The sequence below is a fragment of the Centroberyx affinis genome, unplaced genomic scaffold, assembly GCF_046629955.1.
Source record: "Centroberyx affinis isolate AG114_WGS23_722 - 3 ecotype Tasmania unplaced genomic scaffold, CSIRO-AGI_Caff_v1 ptg007388l_1, whole genome shotgun sequence".
Lineage (NCBI taxonomy): Eukaryota > Metazoa > Chordata > Actinopteri > Beryciformes > Berycidae > Centroberyx > Centroberyx affinis.
The window spans coordinates 25323-45163 of record NW_027283727.1 but is presented as its reverse complement, the minus strand read 5'-3'; the positions used below and the strand labels follow the sequence as shown (position 1 = coordinate 45163).

At 42.6% G+C, this 19841-nt stretch overlaps 1 protein-coding gene across 1 annotated transcript; it reads right to left on the bottom strand.

Annotated features, from left to right (window-relative positions):
• Positions 1-1993: 1993 nt before the first annotated feature.
• On the bottom strand, positions 1994-13032 carry LOC139639561 (alpha-2-antiplasmin-like). The gene is made up of 9 exons (XM_071513684.1): positions 12950-13032; positions 10959-11029; positions 9318-9564; positions 8636-8776; positions 8367-8409; positions 6775-6920; positions 6212-6354; positions 5140-5344; positions 1994-2523 (listed from the first exon to the last, which is right to left on the bottom strand). Exons 2-9 carry the CDS (start codon positions 11013-11015, stop codon positions 1994-1996), a joined length of 1512 nt encoding a protein of 503 aa, XP_071369785.1. The 5' UTR covers positions 11016-11029; positions 12950-13032.
• Positions 13033-19841: the final 6809 nt, after the last annotated feature.

The window sequence follows — 19841 nt, the reverse complement described above, 5'->3', positions numbered from 1 at the left end:
ATTAAATTAAATTTCTCATTTTGCTGGTGACGCCCCGGAACCCCCTGAAAAACCCCTGAAAAAACCCTGGAACCCCCACAAGAACCTCTGGAACCCCCTCAAGAACCTCTGGGACCCCCTCAAGGACCCCTGAAACCCCCCCCAAGAACCTCTGGAACCCCCTCAAGGACCCCTGGAACCCCCTCAAGAACCTCTGGAACCCCCTCAAGAACCCCTGGAACCCCCTCAAGAACCTCTGGAACCCCCTCAAGAACCTATGCAACCCCCTCAAGAACCCATGCAACCCCCTCAAGAACCCCTAGAACCTCCTCAAAGACCCCTGGAACCCCTCAAGGACCTCTGGACACCCCCTCAAGAACCCCCGGAACCCCCTCAAGAACCCCTGGAACCCCCTCAAGGATCCCTAGGACCCCACTTTGAGAACCACTGCTGTCCTATGTGGAGCCATTCTAAAATGGTTCCACATAGGACCTTTATGTTGCTGTAAATAACCATTTAAGAATCCATGAAATTATTCCATAGTTCTCCAAACTAGCAGAACTTTTTTAAGAACCACACTGGGTTCTGTACTCTGATTTAACACTTTTTTATTTTTAACAAATATGAAGGTTTTTTGAGTTATGGTTCAATACAGGACCGCTACCCTAACCAAAGAACCCTTGGAGAACCCTCACTTTTGCGGGTGTTTTCACGCTCCTTAGCTCTTGTTCTATTCATTTCATATTATCAAGACACAAGGAAATTAAGCTTAATCTATTGTTTCACTCATTGTTAAGTCACTCTGGATAAAATAAAAATGTAAAATAAAAGTAAAAGCAGCCGAGGGTGAATTAAGGGTACAAAGCAAATAGGGATTTTATTTTGGAAAAAAATCTGCACGAAAGGTTAATTCTTAATTCTTAGTTACTCCAAAATAATAAAAAAAAAAGTTTAACCATTTTACCTTCCCGGACCAATATCAAATTACAATACTCACATCTTCAATAAAAATTCTGAAAAAAAAAGCACAAGACATTGAACATAACGCACAGCTGTAGGAATTTAAAGAATTTTATAAGAATATGGTTATTTTTGTATAAAACAGTCTGATTATTTGGTTATGGTTTATGTTGGGGAATGTTTTATATAGTTGGAAAATTTCTCTGAGCTGTAAAACCACAGAAATCTGTCAGTGAGTCCAGAACAGCCAGAAACACAGCAGAGCTTACTTTATATCAGCAGGAAAACTTGAAATGCATTGTGAGGCATCACAGGCGCATTATAAGACGACTAAACACCTTATTTAACATGATCATCACATCAGAAGACTTTGTAGACTATTGCATATTATATCATATTCTGATTACAATGATTACAATGCACTCATTTTGTTTCTAATGTGACTATGATGCACTTTAATGCCTTATGAACAATAGGGATGGGACGATATATCTAAATTCAATATATCACAATACAAAATGTGACAATCGGTATGGTGGGTCAGGAACATGAATGGTGATATCAGCTCCATGTTATTCTGCTGTCAGGAACATGAATGGTGATATCAGCTCCATGTTATTCTGCTGTCAGGAACATGAATGGTGATATCAGCTCCATGTTATTCTGCTGTCAGGAACATGAATGGTGATATCAGCTCCATGTTATTCTGCTGTAGTAATCACTAATGAGACTCTTGACCATCACAGTTTCACAAGCTCTCCATCCAAATTATATTATTGTCACTTTGTAATGACATTTTTAAATTGTTGTTTACATTCTAGCAGCCAATGGCATCGCTGGAAAGATTTGAGTCTCAGAAATAAACAGAATTCTGCACAGTCAGACTTTCATTTATTACATCATATCGTGATTGTATTGAATCCTGAACCCCATATCGTGTAACAAATCGTATCGTGAGATAAAATATCGTCCCATCCCTAATGAAAACACTTCAAGGTGCTTCCTGCTGCACATCAGAATCTATTATGACGCTGAATCAGGTCAGACTGTGACTTCAGGCCGGTACCGAGTTGGGAGGTTTGGGACAGGTTTCGTTTCCCTGCTGCTTCTCCGTCCCGCTGCTCCCTCCCAGTTCATTTACAGACTGCTGTTGCTGCTTCTCACCAGCGGCGGCGCCACACGCCTGCGTTCTGTTTTCCCCCATCGGCTCCGTGCCGCTAAACGCGTCGTCGCTCTGTTCCTTATTTACCTCTACTTTCCCGTCATTGTCCTTAACGGGTTGGTCGCCCTGGGTGCCGTTGACGCGGGGATCGTCGTTAGGCATGGGGTCGTCGTCGGGGGCGGGGTTTGTGACCACGCCCAGGAAGAGGGGGGTAAGGGAGGCGTCGTCGACCAGGGCGAAGAGGAAGGGGGAGTTGACGGAGAAGAGGGAGACGGAGCGCATGGTGGTGACGACGGTGGTGGCGGACGCCTCGGCGCCTTCCTCGCTCAGCTCCACGCTGCTGGCGTGACGAACGCCCGACACCTTCAGAGGCCGGTCAGAGATCCCCGACAGGTCCGGCCCCGAAAACAGAGAGCCCAGACCTGAGAGAGAGAGAGAGAGAGAGAGAGAGAGGAGGGGGGGAGACCAGGTGGAGACAGACATTACAAACCGAGTGAAGGGGGAGAGAAAAAGGTTTGTAGCAGCATCAGCTGGGTATGGCAAGGTGTGGCAGTCGCCATATCTGAGTTTACATGTGGACTTGCATTTTAAAGCTGCACTGGGCAAGATTTTTATGTAAAAATGCAGCCGTTTTACCCGTCTAAATCACACAGAGATGCTGCAGCAGAGCAGCGTGTCAAAAATGAGTTATCTCCTAGAGCAGCTTCAATGCAGAGCAAAGATTGTGCACTTGCCATACTTAAGCTTAAGTAGGAAGAAACCTTGTAGTTTTTATCATTTTAATAGTGAGAAAAGATCAAGTTGACAGTTTATGTAATTTCTACAACAAGTGTGGAGGGAGTGCAGAGGAAAATCAACAAGTACCTCCTGGTACTTGTTGATACCTGGAGGTGGTTGGGAATCCCTCCAAGTTTTACATCAGTAGGACTCTACATAAGGTCTGGCCAGCTGCAACTCCCCCTCTCCTCTGCCGTGGAAGAGTTCAGGGTGGCAAAGTGCAGAGCTGTGTTGACATTCAGAGACTCCAAGGATGACCAAGTAAGAGACGTGGGCATCGCAACAAGATCAGGGCGCAAGCGGGCAGCTGACGTAGCAGTGGCCCAAGCGGAGACCATGCTGAAGCTACATGACATCAACGGGAATCCATGCACAGAAAGACAGGGTCTTAGAACTACCCATTTCCAACAGTGGGAAAAAGCAGACACAAGGGAAAGGAGAGCCATGATCCAGACTGAAGTACAGAATCTGGAGGAGGAAAGACAGAGATCAAGGGCCGTGGATGGAAGCTTCTCCTTCCTGCTGCGATCAGTGTATGACACGCTCCCAACTCCAACAAACCTGCACAAGTGAGGTATGACGGAAGATCCACTGTGCAAACCCTTATTCTCATGATGCTCGCTAACACCTTGGAGCAGGAGAGATGCAAGAAACGGCAAACCCAAGTGAGACCAACACCGACAGTCAAAGTTGTGAGGGAGGGAGAGAAGCCATCAACCACAAAAAGACAACCTATTGCAAAAGGCTCAATCATGGGACAGGAAGGTAGACCTGGGAAGTACGCTGCAGTTTCCCCAGGTTGTCCAAACGACTCTGAGGCCAGATGTGGTTATATGGTCTGAAGAGGCTAAGAAAATCAATCTGATTGAACTAACAGTCCCATGGGAAGAGGGCTGTGCGGAAGCCTTCAAAAGGAAAAGCGGCAAATACCAAGACCTGTTGCAAGACTGCAGGGGTAAAGGATGGCAGGCATGGCTATTCCCGGTCGAGGTCGGCTGCAGAGGATTCCAAGCACAGTCAGTGTGGAGAATGCTAACAGCCATCGGGATGACTGGAAAGTAGAGGAAAACAGCAGCTCACAGGATGGAAGAGGCAGCAGAAAGAGTCTCTTGTTGGTTGTGGAAGGAGGGAGGAGTTGAGCTGGAAGCCAGGAGGAGATGGGCAATGATTTGGTCCCCACTGCCGACCCACCAATGATTCAGGGTTGAAACACCCGATGAACGTTGGACACCGTGACTGAAGAAGCAGCATCTCCTGATGTATTCACTTACACTGACCAAATAATAATGTAAATAATGTCATCTTGTCAATCAATATATTGTGAATTATTGCTCCATTTGTCCCCAGAAATGTAGCACTTTTTGAACTTGCATGGTGATTCATAGAGGTCTGGTCAAGCCTATCCACCACTGAGTCAGGGACGTAATTTATTGCCCGACCGATTGGTTTGAGTTATCAAAATCTTTGACCAATCACAGTAGCAAAGCACATTGACGTAATCTGGAAACGCCTCAGAGTGACAACAATCATGGCGGCGTTCACTTCCCAGCTTTTAAACTGCTGATTGTTCCTGTTTTAATTCATCGATGCCATGAAGTTTTTTAAGGACTGACGAAATCTCTAAATCTAGCTCGCTATCATCCTGTTCCTTTGCCGGCTGCCATGTTGGTTGTTGTAACGCTCATCATAAGGAGGTTTGTTCCGCCTACATCAACCATCCAATCAGGTTTGTCGGGCAGTATCTGTCCAAATTAACTGACGGTGGATAGGCTTGACCAAGGCAAGGCAAGGCAAGGCAAGTTTATTTATATAGCACATTTCAGCAACAAGGCAATTCAAAGTGCTTTACATAAAACATTAAAAGCATCGAGACAAAATGAAAACGATAAAATTCAAATAAAAGACCAAGAAAAATAAAGTTCATTAAAGAGCTAAGAGAATAAAAAAAAAAAAAAAATAGGCTAAAATAGAATAGGACAGGTGTAAAATACAAGAATAAAGGTTACAGTGCAGTGTGAGAGCTGACTAGGTAAGTAAGAATCACCATGCAAATTCAAAAAGTGCTAAAGACTGAGATTCATGTGAGTTGAGACACCATGAGACACCAGGCAAATTAGATGCAGGGACTTTGCCAAAACTTAGTGTTTAGTGAATTGACGCCCTGTGGAGGTTTTCAGAGTAATGATACATGATAGCACACTGTCCCCAAGCTCTTTCTATCAGTGGATTTGAGCAACGCTCAGTGAAGCTGATTTTCTCACCCAGGCTGCTGAGCGCCTCCTGCAGCTCCTGGCGATACTGCAGCTTCACCTTGGGCAGGTTGACCTGCATGGTCCTCTCCTGCGGCAGCCGGCTGTAAAGGTCTGAGATGTTGAGCTTGGGAAGAACCGACGACACGTTTCCTCTGCCGGGCAGCGGCATGACCACCAGGAAGCTGGTGTTGCCCTTGAAGGGAAAACTGGCAACCTGGACAGACAGAAAACAAATTTGTTGTTTGTTTGTTTGGGTCTTTCTTTGTTTCTTTTTCTGCCTTTGTTTGTTTTTTTGTTTGTTTCTTTATTTCTTTCTTTCCTACTTTCTTTCCACTTTCCTACCTAATTAAGCCTCAACACTGTGAGACTTCATAACTGGTAAAAGGTAAAAGAGGGAAAAGGGAGAAAACAAAAACAAAAATGGCCTGAAGTGTGTCAATAAATAGCAACGTCTCGGTCTGGTAAACAAGCACAGATCTTGTACAGACCCACGGTGTGTGTTCAGTTCTCTGCAGTGAAGCACTGTGACACAGTTAAATGACCTAATTCCATAACGTTACTTAAATACCACAAGGTAACATTACATACCGTTAAAGTTTGTAGGGCAGCAGAATACGAGTTACTGTTTACAAATCCCATTACTAACACAGGCGAGTTTGGAACAAATTGTGGAATGTTAAGTTTCACTTTTGTTTTCACACTGGCAGACTCTGTTGGATTGAGTTCAGTGCTGCTGGTCTGCTGTCTGTGCTTCTCCACATGGCAAACATGACGTGATGTGCACATCTGGCGCATTAGAGATCGACTTAAATTCTATACACTGACCAACTTTTGATTTTGTGCCTCTGTATGGGAAACACTGCATCTCACAGTCAAAGACGCCCTGTAGAGGCCACCTGACAAAGTGCATCATCTCACGAAGCGACAGATGTCTGACTGACTGACCTGAATTTGCCTTGTGATGCCCTCGGCTGTGCCGTAGGAAAAATCAGTCGCCCTGTCTCTATTTGTGTGAACATTCGTGACCTTGCCCCACTTCCACACTGTTTTCATTGGGTGAAATCCCACAAACTGGCGTTACCTGCGCCCCCAGCTCGGGGGCGTCCAGCAGGCGGAGCGGGTACTGAGCAGACTTCATCATGTCCACCGACACCGAGTTCTGCTGGTCCAGGTAGAACACTCCTTTAGAGGTGGCATGGGGGTCAAACCGGGTCTGCCATTCACCTAACACAGGGGGAACAAGAAAAAATCATTAGTTTAGGCCATTAGACCTGTCTCGTTCCTCTGTGTAGTCAGGGTTTGTGTCGGGGTTGAGCCGCATGCAACATGATCTCATATGAAGTTTCGAATTGAGCATTAAGTCTGAAAAGCAGATTTACGTGCTGTGGACACAAATTATGTGCTATTTTAGTATTACGTTCCTCCACCATGAACTGGATTCTGTGACAAAAACACAAATTGGACACGACATTTTCAGCTAAAGGTTGGCTAACAGCTAACTTTAGGAAACTAAAACAACTTGGTTAAGGTTTGAGTTAAGGTTGTGGTTAGGCTGTTAAGATGTTTGTCTCTAATATTGTTCAATAAATTCATTTTTATTCACTTATAATTGTTATGACTAGCTAAATCGGTGGAGGGCTTTACCTTTAAAGTACATGGCGTTGATGAGCATGAGCACCACGTCATGCGAAATACTTTCCAGGAAGTTGGCAATGTGGCCGTCGGTGGCGTTCTCCACCCATTGGTTGACCTCCTCCACAGAGAGCAGGGGGGCGGGCTCTGAGCGGTACCTGAGGAAACACAACCTGTCACAACTCTGCACTTCCACAGTACACACAGCGCTTCAGTTACTTAGAGAACTGAACAAAAGGAGAAATTTAGCTATACATTTATTATTACTTTTGTTATTAAAGGGTCTCTGTGTAATTTCTGGTCCAGTGCTGGCCTCTACCGTTCAGCGTTGTCATAACAACAACACTCTGCCCTCCGTAGAGCGAGACCATCAGGTTGGACACAACCAACAACAATCAAAACTTCTGTCAGGTTTTACTTTTTTTTTTATTGAATGGACCCTTGCTGTGATCAGGATCCTGACATCACTAAGACTCTGTTGGAACATACTGAAGGTCAGGAGTCGCTGTTAAAATTTGAGCTGTTTGGAGGATTATATACATGCCGAATTTACCAGAACACCCTACTGATTAGTAATAGTCTCAAAATATTAATGGAACCCTGTCCAGTAAACTCTCATCTTCCACTGGATCCCCTCAGAGGCCCCTCCCCCTCCCCCTGCACCGTGTGTGATTAAGGCTGATCCAGTGGCAGCAGTGCAGCAATATAAGTATGTGGGGACTATCCTAGATGAGAAGCTTAAATTTGATGCAAATACAGATGCTATATGTAAAAAGGCAAAGGCAACGGTTGTTTTTTTTTAAGGAAGTTGCGAAGTTTTAATGTGGACATGACACTGATGAAAATGTTTTATTCTTCTTTTATTGAGTATGTCCTTTCTTTTTCTATGATTTGCTGGTTTGGCAGTCTTATTCTTAAAAATAGGAACAAACTTGAAAAAATTGTCAAGCTGTGCCGTAAGATTACTGGTGCTACCCTTCTTGACCTTCAGCACCTGCATGAAGTGAGGGCCATCTTAAAGACACAGACTGTTGTTTTGGACCCTCAGCATCCTTCACATGTTGAGTTCCAGATGCTTCCATCAGGGCGGAGGTTTAGTCTCCCCAAAGGCAGCACTAACAGATACAGACTGTCTTTTGTTCCATCTGCTACTGTTTTTTTAAACAAACTGTAACCCCGGATGTCATCGCATTTTTCTTTTTTCCATGATTCATGGTGACAGTGTTAGGAGATATGGATCTTGTGCTGTGTTGATGGATTGTACGTATTGTGTTGGACTACTGGCTGCAAAGCAAATTGCCCCTCAGGGACATTAAAGTTTATTGAATCTTGAATGTTGAATATTTTCCGATGTGTGTTTTTCAGATTATCAGATTATGCTTCAGGAAAGCAGAAATATTACACCATATTTAACCTTTAATATTAATATGAGAGGGACAGTTGCCACGATTGATGCTTACCTCATTGGATAAGTCAAGCACATGATGCTATAAATGCTGAATAGATGACTGAAGATAGCCAAGATAGCATGCAAATCTGTATGAGAAAGCAGTTTCAAAACACCAGATATCAAACAGAAGGAACAAGCACAGAATGAGCTGTACCTGGCCAGAGAGTCTTCAACGAAGGACAACTTAACCTCAAACCCTGAGAGAGAGAGAGAGAGAGAGAGAGAGAGAGAGAGAGAGAGAGAGAGAGAGAGTGAGAGAGAGAGAGAGAAAGAACAAGACAAAGAGAGAGAGACAGGGGAAAGTAGGGGGTGAGAGAAAGACTGACTGTAGAAAACCTGTATTTCCTACAAACTTCTGATGTTCTGCCTACAGCTGAAGACTTCATCACTGCATCAAGTGAAAACACACACATACACACACACCTGGCCTCAGGTACATGCGTGTTGCCACCTCCAGGGACGTGTTGCTGTGCGGCACCAGGCTCCCTAGGACGTGATGGTAACACGGTACGCTGTGGGCGTGAAGGCTGTTCAGCAGCAGCTTCTCCGTCTCGTTGCGAGCGCCTGGCGGGAAAATCACACAGCAAAGAGTTTTGTGAAGACGAACAGCTTCAGTACGACCAGCCTCCGTCACACAGGGTGAATACAGAGTAAACACTATTTACATGTTTTTTAAGATTCACAAATGTGAATAAACTTTTGTGAGGTGAAAAAAAAACGTTCATACACTTGTGACTGAAGATTTGTTCACAGCAAACAAAATTCACGTGTTGATTGGTTTGTGCATGTGTATAATAGAATGCTAGTGCATGATAATAATGTAGTGCAAAAAGGATTTGTGTCTCTGCATCAGTTTGTATCCACAGGATGAAACTGACAAATGCATAAATGCAGATCTGTGACTTTATTCACATTTGTGAATATTAGAAAACATGTATGAATAGTATTTGCACCATATTCACTTCATACAGATTGGAGTTTTAGTTAACAGCCAGAGACCTTCAGCCAGAGAGGAGGGGCTGACCAGCTGGTTTCCTGTCTCTGATATACATTATCTACCTGAATATAAGATTATCATGAACAGAAAACACCCGGACAGACGGACCTAAGGTGAGCTGAGCCAGAGCGAGGGCCAGGCTGAGAGGTGATAGGACGACGTTCGGCTGCTGTGGACCAATAGGAAGCTTCTGCAGGACCTGTACGCCCAGCCGCTCCACGGCGCCCCCTGCCGCCCGCCGGGCGTCGGGGCTGAACGCCCGGCCTCCTCTGCAGTCCTCCACCTCCTCCTCCTCCTCCTCCGCCCCCTCCGCCCCGGGACTGGAGCCATCGGGAGCGACTGGAGCCGGACTGGGCTCCTGCTGCAGGACAGGAGGACGACATGTTAGCTTTCTGAACATGACATATTCATCATTTAACGTTGCATGAAGGTAAAAATATTGTTGATCTCTACCTCAAGGTCCTTCATAACACTAAAAAGGCCAGTGGATTTTAGGGATGTAAGAAAAGACCAGAAATCATCCTTTGAAGAATACAAATAAAATTATAACTATTAGATTCCTTGTGTGAATCTAGAAGCTAACATCCTGTCCTGCTGGAGGAGAGGATGTTAGCTTCTAGATTCACACCTGAAGAGGTTTTGCAAACAGGAGATCTTCATCGTTGGGGAAATGCGATGCCTGCTCTTGCAAAATGATTCCTGGCATGAAGGAAAAAATAAATTACAGAAAGGCCAGTGGATTTTAGGTATCTAAGAGAAGACCCAAAAGCTGTTATTTGAAGGGAATAAATATAATTATAATTGCTATTTCCTTGTGTGCACTGGTTTGTATAGAAAATGGGTCTAGGAAATGTCATGTATTTCATGTTTTAAAGTTCCCATATTCTCCACTTCCCAGTGTTTTATTTTCCATTCAAAGCTGTGTGTGTGGTGTCATGAACCAAAAACACTCTCAGTTCATTTCTCCACGTTCATTTTCCAGCATCTCTCTGAGCCTTACCAAGAACAGGCCGTTTCTGTCTCCGTGTCTTTAAGGCTCATTAATATTAACGACCCTCCGTTCCGATCGGCTAACCGTTTCCAGAGTGAAACGTGAGACGCCGCGGCCCGGCGGCTACAGGTAGGGAAAACTCTCCGGTAATAAACGACGACAACCGCTCAACCGCTTTGAAAAAAACACTTTGTTAGTCTGTTATTTCTTACAAAAATGATAATGAGCGAACCTTTGTGACGTCACAAAGTTACGGAAGTCCAAACGGCTCGTTTAGAGGCTCGCTGCACTAATATGGATTGTGTGGATTTAGTTTTGATACTTTCACCATGTTTAGATAGACCATCCAACTCCTTTATCACCACAGAGGAAGAGGGGAGTCCTGCTTTACATGATGTGGAGCTTTAAGATGTAAAACAGATGTTAATTGGCCGTGTTCAGCTTTTCTGTTTTCTGTCTTTTCTGTGTTAAATAAATAAAATAATGATATGCATGGATGCAGTGATAGATCGATAGATAGATAGATAGATAGATAGATAGATAGATAGATAGATAGATAGATATATAGATAGATAGATAGATAGATAGATAGATAGTGGTGTGGTTGGCCTTCTTTAACCTGGCAGCATCAACACAAACATAAAACCTGCAGACCAAACAACATACACCAATCTACAAAAGCAAAAATACAGTTAAAAATCACGTAAAAGACAGAGCAGAATAATAATTTTAGTGATGTCATGTCGGGTCGGTCTTACAGTCATTCCCAGGCGGCAGACACCAAGCAACAGGAGAAGAGGCAGACACAGCTTCATGTCCAACAACCAGCCTGCAACACACAGACACACACAGTCATCCAGGCTGCATGGTGAGCCCGGTGTCACCCAGGAGGCTCATTCACACTCTTGTTGAAATATTCTAATCATGATATACTATAAATTTAAAGAGGTAATCATCCAGTTCCTCATTTTTTTTTAATTCAGTCTCCATCTGTGTCCCTCAGCCTCACTGTGGTGTTTCTGCACTGCTCTTCCCACAGATCACCTGTCAATCAAACAGTGTGGGCGGACCTCGGATTTCCTGTTGCTGCAGTTTGAGTTTCTCTTCTCTCTGTCTGTTCAGCCATGGTGGCTATCACTGCTCATGCTAACTACCCAGCTCTTCTTCTGCTTCTGTTGATTCCAAACAAACCGGAAACGTAAAACGCATCACTTCCTGTGCGGCAGGAAAGAGCGACCGGACTCTGGCGGTGCGTTTCATTAGTCGTTTCAACCGGCCCTCCTTCACTTCCCCTCGGTGGAATCCCCTCCTCCATCTTAAGTGTCGTTCCATTACTCTGATAACTCGAGTGAACTTTCTGAGATCGACCCTTCAAGGGCCGAGGGAGCGAGTCAACAACGATGTAGACTTCACAAGCGCATATTTCCCAGGATGCATTGTGATCGTCCATCAATTCCAGTGCACGAACAGGTGATAAATATAAATGCAAGTAAACAAACAAAATTTAGAGGATGTAGACATATTTATGAAATGAACTCATTTGCAATATTTCATTACTCATTGTTCTTTGTGATTTTTATTATTTATTCTTATTATTAATTATTAGGCCTGCTTAAGGGCAAGTGCATTCCATTTAAAATATTCTGCTCCCCCTCAGACCCTGCACCCCCGCTCTGCAAGTGGCCACTCGCGTTACGTATGGTGCTACGTATTACCAAGTGCCGAGGGGAAGTGAAGGAAGGCCTGTTAAATGACTAATGAAACGGAGCTTGGCTGTTTAGAACAGACAGGAGAAGATTTCTGAACTGATGGATCACTGTGGAGTTAGAGAGAGAGAGCAGAAGTGTTGCTAATAATTACTGCAACCAAAATAGTTTGTGTTTGTTGTAACCATCATGGTTTGTACACATCAGGGCTAGATATTGTATTTTCATTGTTTTCTTATTGCGGCTCAACAGCTTATCTTAAATATCTGGAGGTGACGTCACCTCGTCTACGATTGGCCAGTTGTCCACCAAGAAGAAAAACACAACAAACTACTAAATGGATCCAGGAATGGAAAGTACATCACTAATATCTGTTTTTAATCAGAGTTAAAGTGGTTTAGGGGGGAATTTTCCTTTAATATCTAAAAATGTGACACAACTACAATACCACAGAAAACAAGAAAAACATCAAGCAGTTTGTTTCCACTCGGACTTTTGTGTTTTAGGGGAAAACTGTCAGGACAACTGTCATCTTTTCCATTAAAGGAGGGATACAGTGAATAAATTATACTCACAATGGGGATCTATCTATCTATCTATCTATCTATCTATCTATCGATCTATCTATCTATCTATCTATCTATCTATCTATCTATCTATCTATCTATCCAGTATGTCACCTGAGGTTTCGGACTCGGCTGGTGTGTTTGCCAGCAGAACAAAGGTTACTGTTTCACTGCTAAAGTTCAGATGCTTTTTTTGGCTGAGCTAGATTTCCAAAAACACACAAACACAAAACACTAAACTATATGAACTGAATCTGAATCTGTATGAGAGAAGACACTCTTCTCTCTGCTGCGGTCTGAACCTGCAGCCACACCATCTTCCCTCTCATCAGGATTCAAAACGCAACGAGAAACTTTCCGTCTGGGAGAATTAAAAATTCTCTTTGCCAGAATTGCAGTTTTTCTTCTCCTGAGACAAAAAAACACAGAATGCGATCGAAGAAGGTTTTCGTGAAATCAAAAACGGTCACAACTCACCCGGCCTGCGTTTGATGGGGAGGCAGATGATGAGGAAAAATTAGATGAAAAAATTAAGAGTAAAGAGAGAGATATGGTCAACGTTCCCCAGGCTGGACACTAGTGGCCCGGACTCAACAACTAATCCCCCCCCCGCTGTTGGTTGGTTAATATTCAACCCTGACTGACTGATGGTTGTGTCACTTACTACTGAATGTAAAAACACAGAGCCATACAGACATACAGACATTCTGCTGACAGTGTTCAGTTCCATTACTCTGATAAAATACTGCCATGAAAGTAAAAACCCATTATAGTCTTAATGGAGGCTTTGTTTGTATCACCAACCTCAGCCAGCAGAATCTCCATGATGGAGGAACACTGTAGAACTGTGTTAGTTAATAAAGTGTAAATGTGTATGAAGCAGCTAGAAGCAGAGAGCAGCTTGTTGTGGTGTGGCTGTAGATCCATTCAGTAACGTTCTCAGTAAAAGTGAATAGTGTGATAAGGTGGATTTGTTTCCAAATGTAGGTTACTGTGACACAGTAAACTGTCTTGTCTTTAGCCCTAGTCTCTACTCCAAAACATGAAGAGTTGGAGCTTGAGAAGAGTCAGCTCAGTTAACCTGAACAAACTGTTAGCTAGCTAACTAGCCGGCAAACACACTGATGTTAATGTCAACACGCTAACGCTAGCCGCTACTAGATACGTTAGCTAGTGTGCTAATCAGATGTGTTAACAAGAAGACAGTGGTGGTTAGCTGACCAGATGCTATGGTTAGCTAGCTAACAAGCTGACATTATCTAAACACTAAATCAATCAGATGGATCAGTGATGAAATGATCAGTTCAGTCAGAAACAGACAGAAATTAACCGTCTGTTCAATTCTGTTGAGACAACAGAAACAGTCAGCTGTTCACAGAGCTGAGGACCTCCAACATGGCCGCCAGAGTTACATCACCTGAAGCCCTCTGTTAAGTCATTGACATGTTTGAGGATGTCCATTTTTTAATACTAAATATTTTTACTATCTTGCAGCAAACATGCAGTGATAATATGTTCCAAATAAAAACAAGAGGAACAGCACCTTCGCTGTAGTTTGTATTTCTCTTCTGTTTTCACTCTCACTGTCACTGCTGCTATCACACTTTGCTTCTACAGTAAGTCCAAACTAAATGAAACTGAACTAAACTGAACTATCACAGTCGTGCTCAGTTCTCCAGCCTTCAGTTGTTGGAGATGAAGCGTCAACAGACAGTGAGTGGGTGTATTTGTCTCGTCCGGACCGCCTTGTTCCAGCTGAACGCCCACGTGGGACCTTGGTGTTGCAGCAACAGGCTTTGATTCAGTCCGTCACCTTGATCCTCCGGTTTGACGCTCCGGGGCGACACACGTACACACAGGTTTGTTTTACAGCACATCAGCCGCCACATTAGCCACAGTGGATACGGTAAGTGTTTATTTACCCAGGGAAAGTCGACTGACCTCCCTGCTCTTCTTCAGTGACGTCCTGCTTCAGATTCACACAATAACAGGGGCGGGCTTGGGCCCCACAAAAGACAAGAATAGAATTAATATAAACCTATTTTTAATCAATTTGTTATTGAAAAACACCCCTCTTTTCATTACAATAAATCATTTCAATCCTACTCCCTACTCTATCAGACTATTGTGGGTTATACAACTTCTAGTGACATTTTGCTACTTGACTTTAAGCTCATTTTCATTGACACTGCATCAGTAGTTGAGCTACTACTAAGTTAAAAACATTTTTTTTATCAAAGCTACCCAAGATTATATATAGAAAGGATGGATTAAAAAGCGAGAGAGTTGGGAGTCAGGGGGGCCCATACTTGCCTTTGCCTAGAGCCCCCAAAACACTAAGTCCACCCCTGCACAATAACGCACATTCACAACTGGGACATTCTCAGTGAGAAAGTAAAGCCGCTTTATTTTGGTACCGGCTCAACTCGCCTCGACTCGACTCAACTCGACTCTACTCGCTTTTGGTAGTACCACTTGGTTTTCCACTGCAGATAGTACCCCCTCAATATATACCAGGTACCAGGTAATATGGTACCTGGTACCTGGTACTCGCCCAATGGAAAACCAGACAGCCATGAGCCATGGAGGGCCGAGAGTCTACAGGGACGAGTTCCATCGCCCCGAGACGCAGCAAACAGGAAGTCTGAGAAGAAAAGGTGTGTTGAACGTCCTGTTTCAGATTGTTATTGGATGAGAATTGGGAATTATTGGGAATTCTCTGAACCGATTGTGGATCCGTGTCACAGGCGTTTGTACGTACCCAAACATTTCACACTGTTGGGAGACGTGTTGCATCTGAACCTGGTCCCGTCCCGGTGTGTTGGGTTGGAATGAAAACCTGCAGACTCTCTGCTCTCCTCATGCTCACCTCTCCCTGATACAGCAGCTGTTAAAACCGGGCGGTTACAAAACACTTCACAGAACAAAACGAGCAGCAGCAATGAAAGAAACTCAACGAAATTAAATCAGAAACAAAAATAATATAAATACCAACAAGGTAAACTTGGTCCTGTTAATCCCCCAGTTGAATCCTGTTGCTGTTGTTGTGTTTAAGTCAAATGTATTTAATATTGTTTGGTGTTTACTGTATGCTGATGATGGTCTCATGTTGTTGACCCACATCACCCACATTTTCCCAGCAGACGGCCGGGGATTCAAACCAGCGACCTTCCCATCACATGCCCCCCCTCCCCCACCTCCCCTTACCTTCTGCAGCCTCTTTAATGACATCACCAGACTAGTTAACCAGAGAGGTCAGAGGTCAGGGGAGCAGAAAGGGTTCAGGACATTTCTAAAGGGATCACAACACACTGTGACCTGCTGCTGATGGGTATGATGTGTGTGTATGTGTGTGTGTGTGTGTGTGTGTGCTTGTGTGCATGTGTGTGTGTGTGTGTGTGTGCGTGTGTGTGTACCAGTTGTACCATCCACAGTGTGTACATAGACAACTATTGCAATACAACACTGACTGCCTGGCTTCCTGGAATAACAGCATTCTTGCCAGCTACACACACACAAACACACCTACACACACCACACACACACACACACACACACACACACACACAAGGTCTTGACCCTGTAAGTGTTGAGAGTCAGGCGCCCCCTGCTGGCAGCGCATTTCATTCCTCTGGGAATTACCATGTGAGTGACAAATTAAGTTTTAGTTCTCTCATACACTCACTTTAGTCTAGTCTAGTCTAGTCTCATCTGGTCTAGTCTCGTTTATTATATCTCTCTTTATCTCAAGTCTCAAAGGGCTTTACACACCATCATATACCATATTACATCATATTCATTTATTTATTTATTTATTTACCAGGGACAGTGCACATTGATCAACATTTCAGTTTCCACATCAATGTAAATGTGCTAGAGTTAGCTAATGAGCTAATTTTCATCTGTAGTCCCTGGGCAGGTTATTACAAATTAGTGGCCTAATGTTATCAATACAATGCTTCAGCAAGCACTACAGTATGACACAATACAATACAATACAATGCAATACAATACAATACAATACAATACATAAATACTTTGCAATGAGACAATGAGAGTAAGTAAAGGCGGTGCCAGAGATGAGGTAGTATGATTTCTCATGATTGCAGGTTTGGTTTGCTTTAAGCCATCTCTTAAGTTTATGTTTAAAGGTAATTAGTGCTCTCTCTTACTGTAATTCGCTAGGAAGACTATTCCAGTAGTGTGTGGCTCTGACTGAGACTTGCTCCGTCTGTATTGTACGACACAGTCCCCTCTGGTAGTTGCCCTTGTAGCCCTGCTGCTGTTACCCTTCTGCATTATAAACTGACTCATCGGGGGAGGTGCAAGCCCATGTAAGACCTTAAAGATGAGGCAAGCATCTGCAAAATGTTTAAAACTATCAAAATAAATTGTACTTTTGTACTATATGGCAATGGTGATAGCTATCGGCCTTTCGGTCAAGTGTTTTTAGTGTCTGTTTGTAAAGGGACTCAGTCGGTTTCAGCGTTGTCATGCTTGCTTGTGACACAGTATGTTATGTTATGTTATGTTATGTTATGCTATGTTATGTCATGTCATGTCATGTCATGTCATGTCATGTCATGTCATGTCATGTCATGTCATGTCATGTCATGTCATGTTATGTTATGTCATGTCATGTCATGTCATGTCATGTCATGTCATGTTATGTTATGTTATGTTATGTCATGTTATGTTATGTTATGTGGGAGAAGATCATAGCATGCATAAAGAGGTTGGCTGCCCCTGTTGTTAGGTACGGTCATACATATACAGTACATGCTACATACACATCATATGCATCCTGTACTTCATACACATGGTGAACCACACAGACTTAGCTTCTGTATGATGCTCAGCTTGGGTTTGCTATCTGAAACAAACATTTCCTACTTGGACATTTCACATGAACGCCCTCCACAGTTTGAGTTTCCAAGTGATGACACAACGCTGACCTTTGACCTTCACAACAAGGAAGAAAACACAAACACATGCAGCTTGTTGTTAGACTGACATCAGTAATGTTGAATGAAGTTCGTCAAAAACTTGTTAAGCCGTGACACATGAACATGAAACATGAAATTCTGTGTACTGCTAAATGATTGGTTGAGTTGAACCTCAGTGGGCGGAGCCAAAGAGCCGCTCTGCCTCTGAGGAACTAAAACTACAAGCTGTTATCACCTTAATAATAATTAGAATATTATTGTAGCATAGAAAGCTATTTCTATACCAAATAGAAATGAATATGCAATTATATGAGTCAGTAAATCTATTTAGGAGAGATACAAAAGTGTTATATCAATTATAATATTTACAGTGGAAGTGCTACTGTACAAAATGCTATGAATACATAAAGGTCAAAAAGGAAAAACCGTGAAAAAAAAAATGAGGAGTCAGAGCACAGAATGATTTGGTAACACTTTACAATAAGGGAACATTAATTAAGGTTAACTAATGTGTAATTTACTAATGGTGTTCATGTTAACTAAGGTATTAATATATATATTATTTAATAGTTTATAAAGATGACTATTAAATAATGTATAAATTAATACCTTAGTTAACATGAACACCATTAGTAAATGATTACCAGACACATTAGTTAACTGTTAGTTAAGGGTTAGTTAATGCTTATTAAGCATTAACTAACCCTTAACTTAGTGACCCTTATTGTAAAGTGTTACCATTGATTTCTTCTGAAATGTGTTGCCATGTCAGCAGTAAAGCAACAGAAGAGGCAGCATGTTGTTTAAATCCACAGCTGGGCTTTTTGGAATCGTTCATGTGCCGTTTATGATTGTGGGAACTTAATTATTTTGTGTGCACGAATTATGAATAGATCAGAATGGCGATGACGCGGCAAAAAGGCCACGCCCACAGAGTGTGATGCAAGTGTGAAACCCGACTCAATCGGCCCTTTCCACATGGAGAGAAACCGCTGCATCACAACTTCCGGTGGCAGGTTTATTTTTGCGAAGAGGAAACTTTAGGTGAAGAACTTGTAGTTTAGATCCAGGAGTCGATAAAAACAGTCTTTATACTTCAACATTTTCTGTGGTTGCTTTTTCTGTGCTGTAATAATTGATGTGAAATGTATCGGGAGCATATCTTTGTTCCCAAGGTCCTATGTTCCCCAGTTCAATATTCTGTTAACACACATTAACCCTCCTATTGTGTTCGGGTCAAATTTGACCCGTTTCAAGTTCAAATATTTCATAAATATTATCCAGTTTTTTTATTGGAACAAGGCTTCAAAACACCTATATAAACACAACAAAACCAATGGTTATCATTTGATTTGGGAGCCATAGGACCCTGGGAACATAGGATTGACTCCAATGTATCTGGTGTAAATAATTTGTTGTTACCTTTTCACAGCTGTCAAACAGCAGCAGGATCATTAAAATGTTTTTTCTTGAAGTGTCAGAATGCAACACGACTCCTCTCTGGAACAGAAGTTTGCTAGCTTGTTAGCATTTTGTGACTTCCAGAAAATAAACATTTTAATGATAATGCAGTTCTTTGATAACTGTGAAAAGGTAACGACAAATTATTTACATCATATACATTTCACATAAATCATCAGAACACAGAAACAGTAACCACAGAACATGTAGATTTTGTGTTTTGCCCATAGAGATACAGCAGGGCAGATCACTTGGACCGCACTTTGTGGGCGTGGCCTGTTTGAAACGTCACGCCCTTCTTATCTAATGATGGAATTAAAACCTGCAGAACTTTATTTTAAATTCTAGACCAGGGTCCGGATTCACCAACGTGTTCTTAAGATAGATCTTAAGAAATTACATAATAGGAAATTTTAGGAAGTTCTTAAGAAGGCTCTTAAGTGCAATTCCTCAATATTTTCTTAGTAACAGTCCCATTTCTTACAAATTTCTTTAATTTTCCAACTTAAGAACTTGTCAACATACGGCCTGAATTAATTCTGGTTAATAAACTTTAGGCTTACTGCCACTGAGGCTAGGAGATGAGGCTAGGAGGCTAGGAGACAAGGCTAGGAGGCTAGGAGACAAGGCTAGGAGGCAACCCAAAGTGCTTCCATCTACAAAACAACTGGGGGAAAAACTATTTAGAGCAACTAGAGCAAAGATTGAAACATTGGTTGCTGTTGGTAACTGTAAAATTTGCAGCTTATTTCCAACAGACATGAGACAGAGGCCTACCTGGCCCTACACCAAATAAAGCTTTACAATAAATGTTCATCTTAATGTTAGGTGTAGGGGAACCTATGAAGACTTTGAACTATAACCTACTTGTCTAAAATGTGTTTAAATATATGATATTAGAGGCTTACCTTTTCACTGTAGGAGTTTTAAGACAGGTGAAGGGCCGTCTGAAAGTTAAGAAA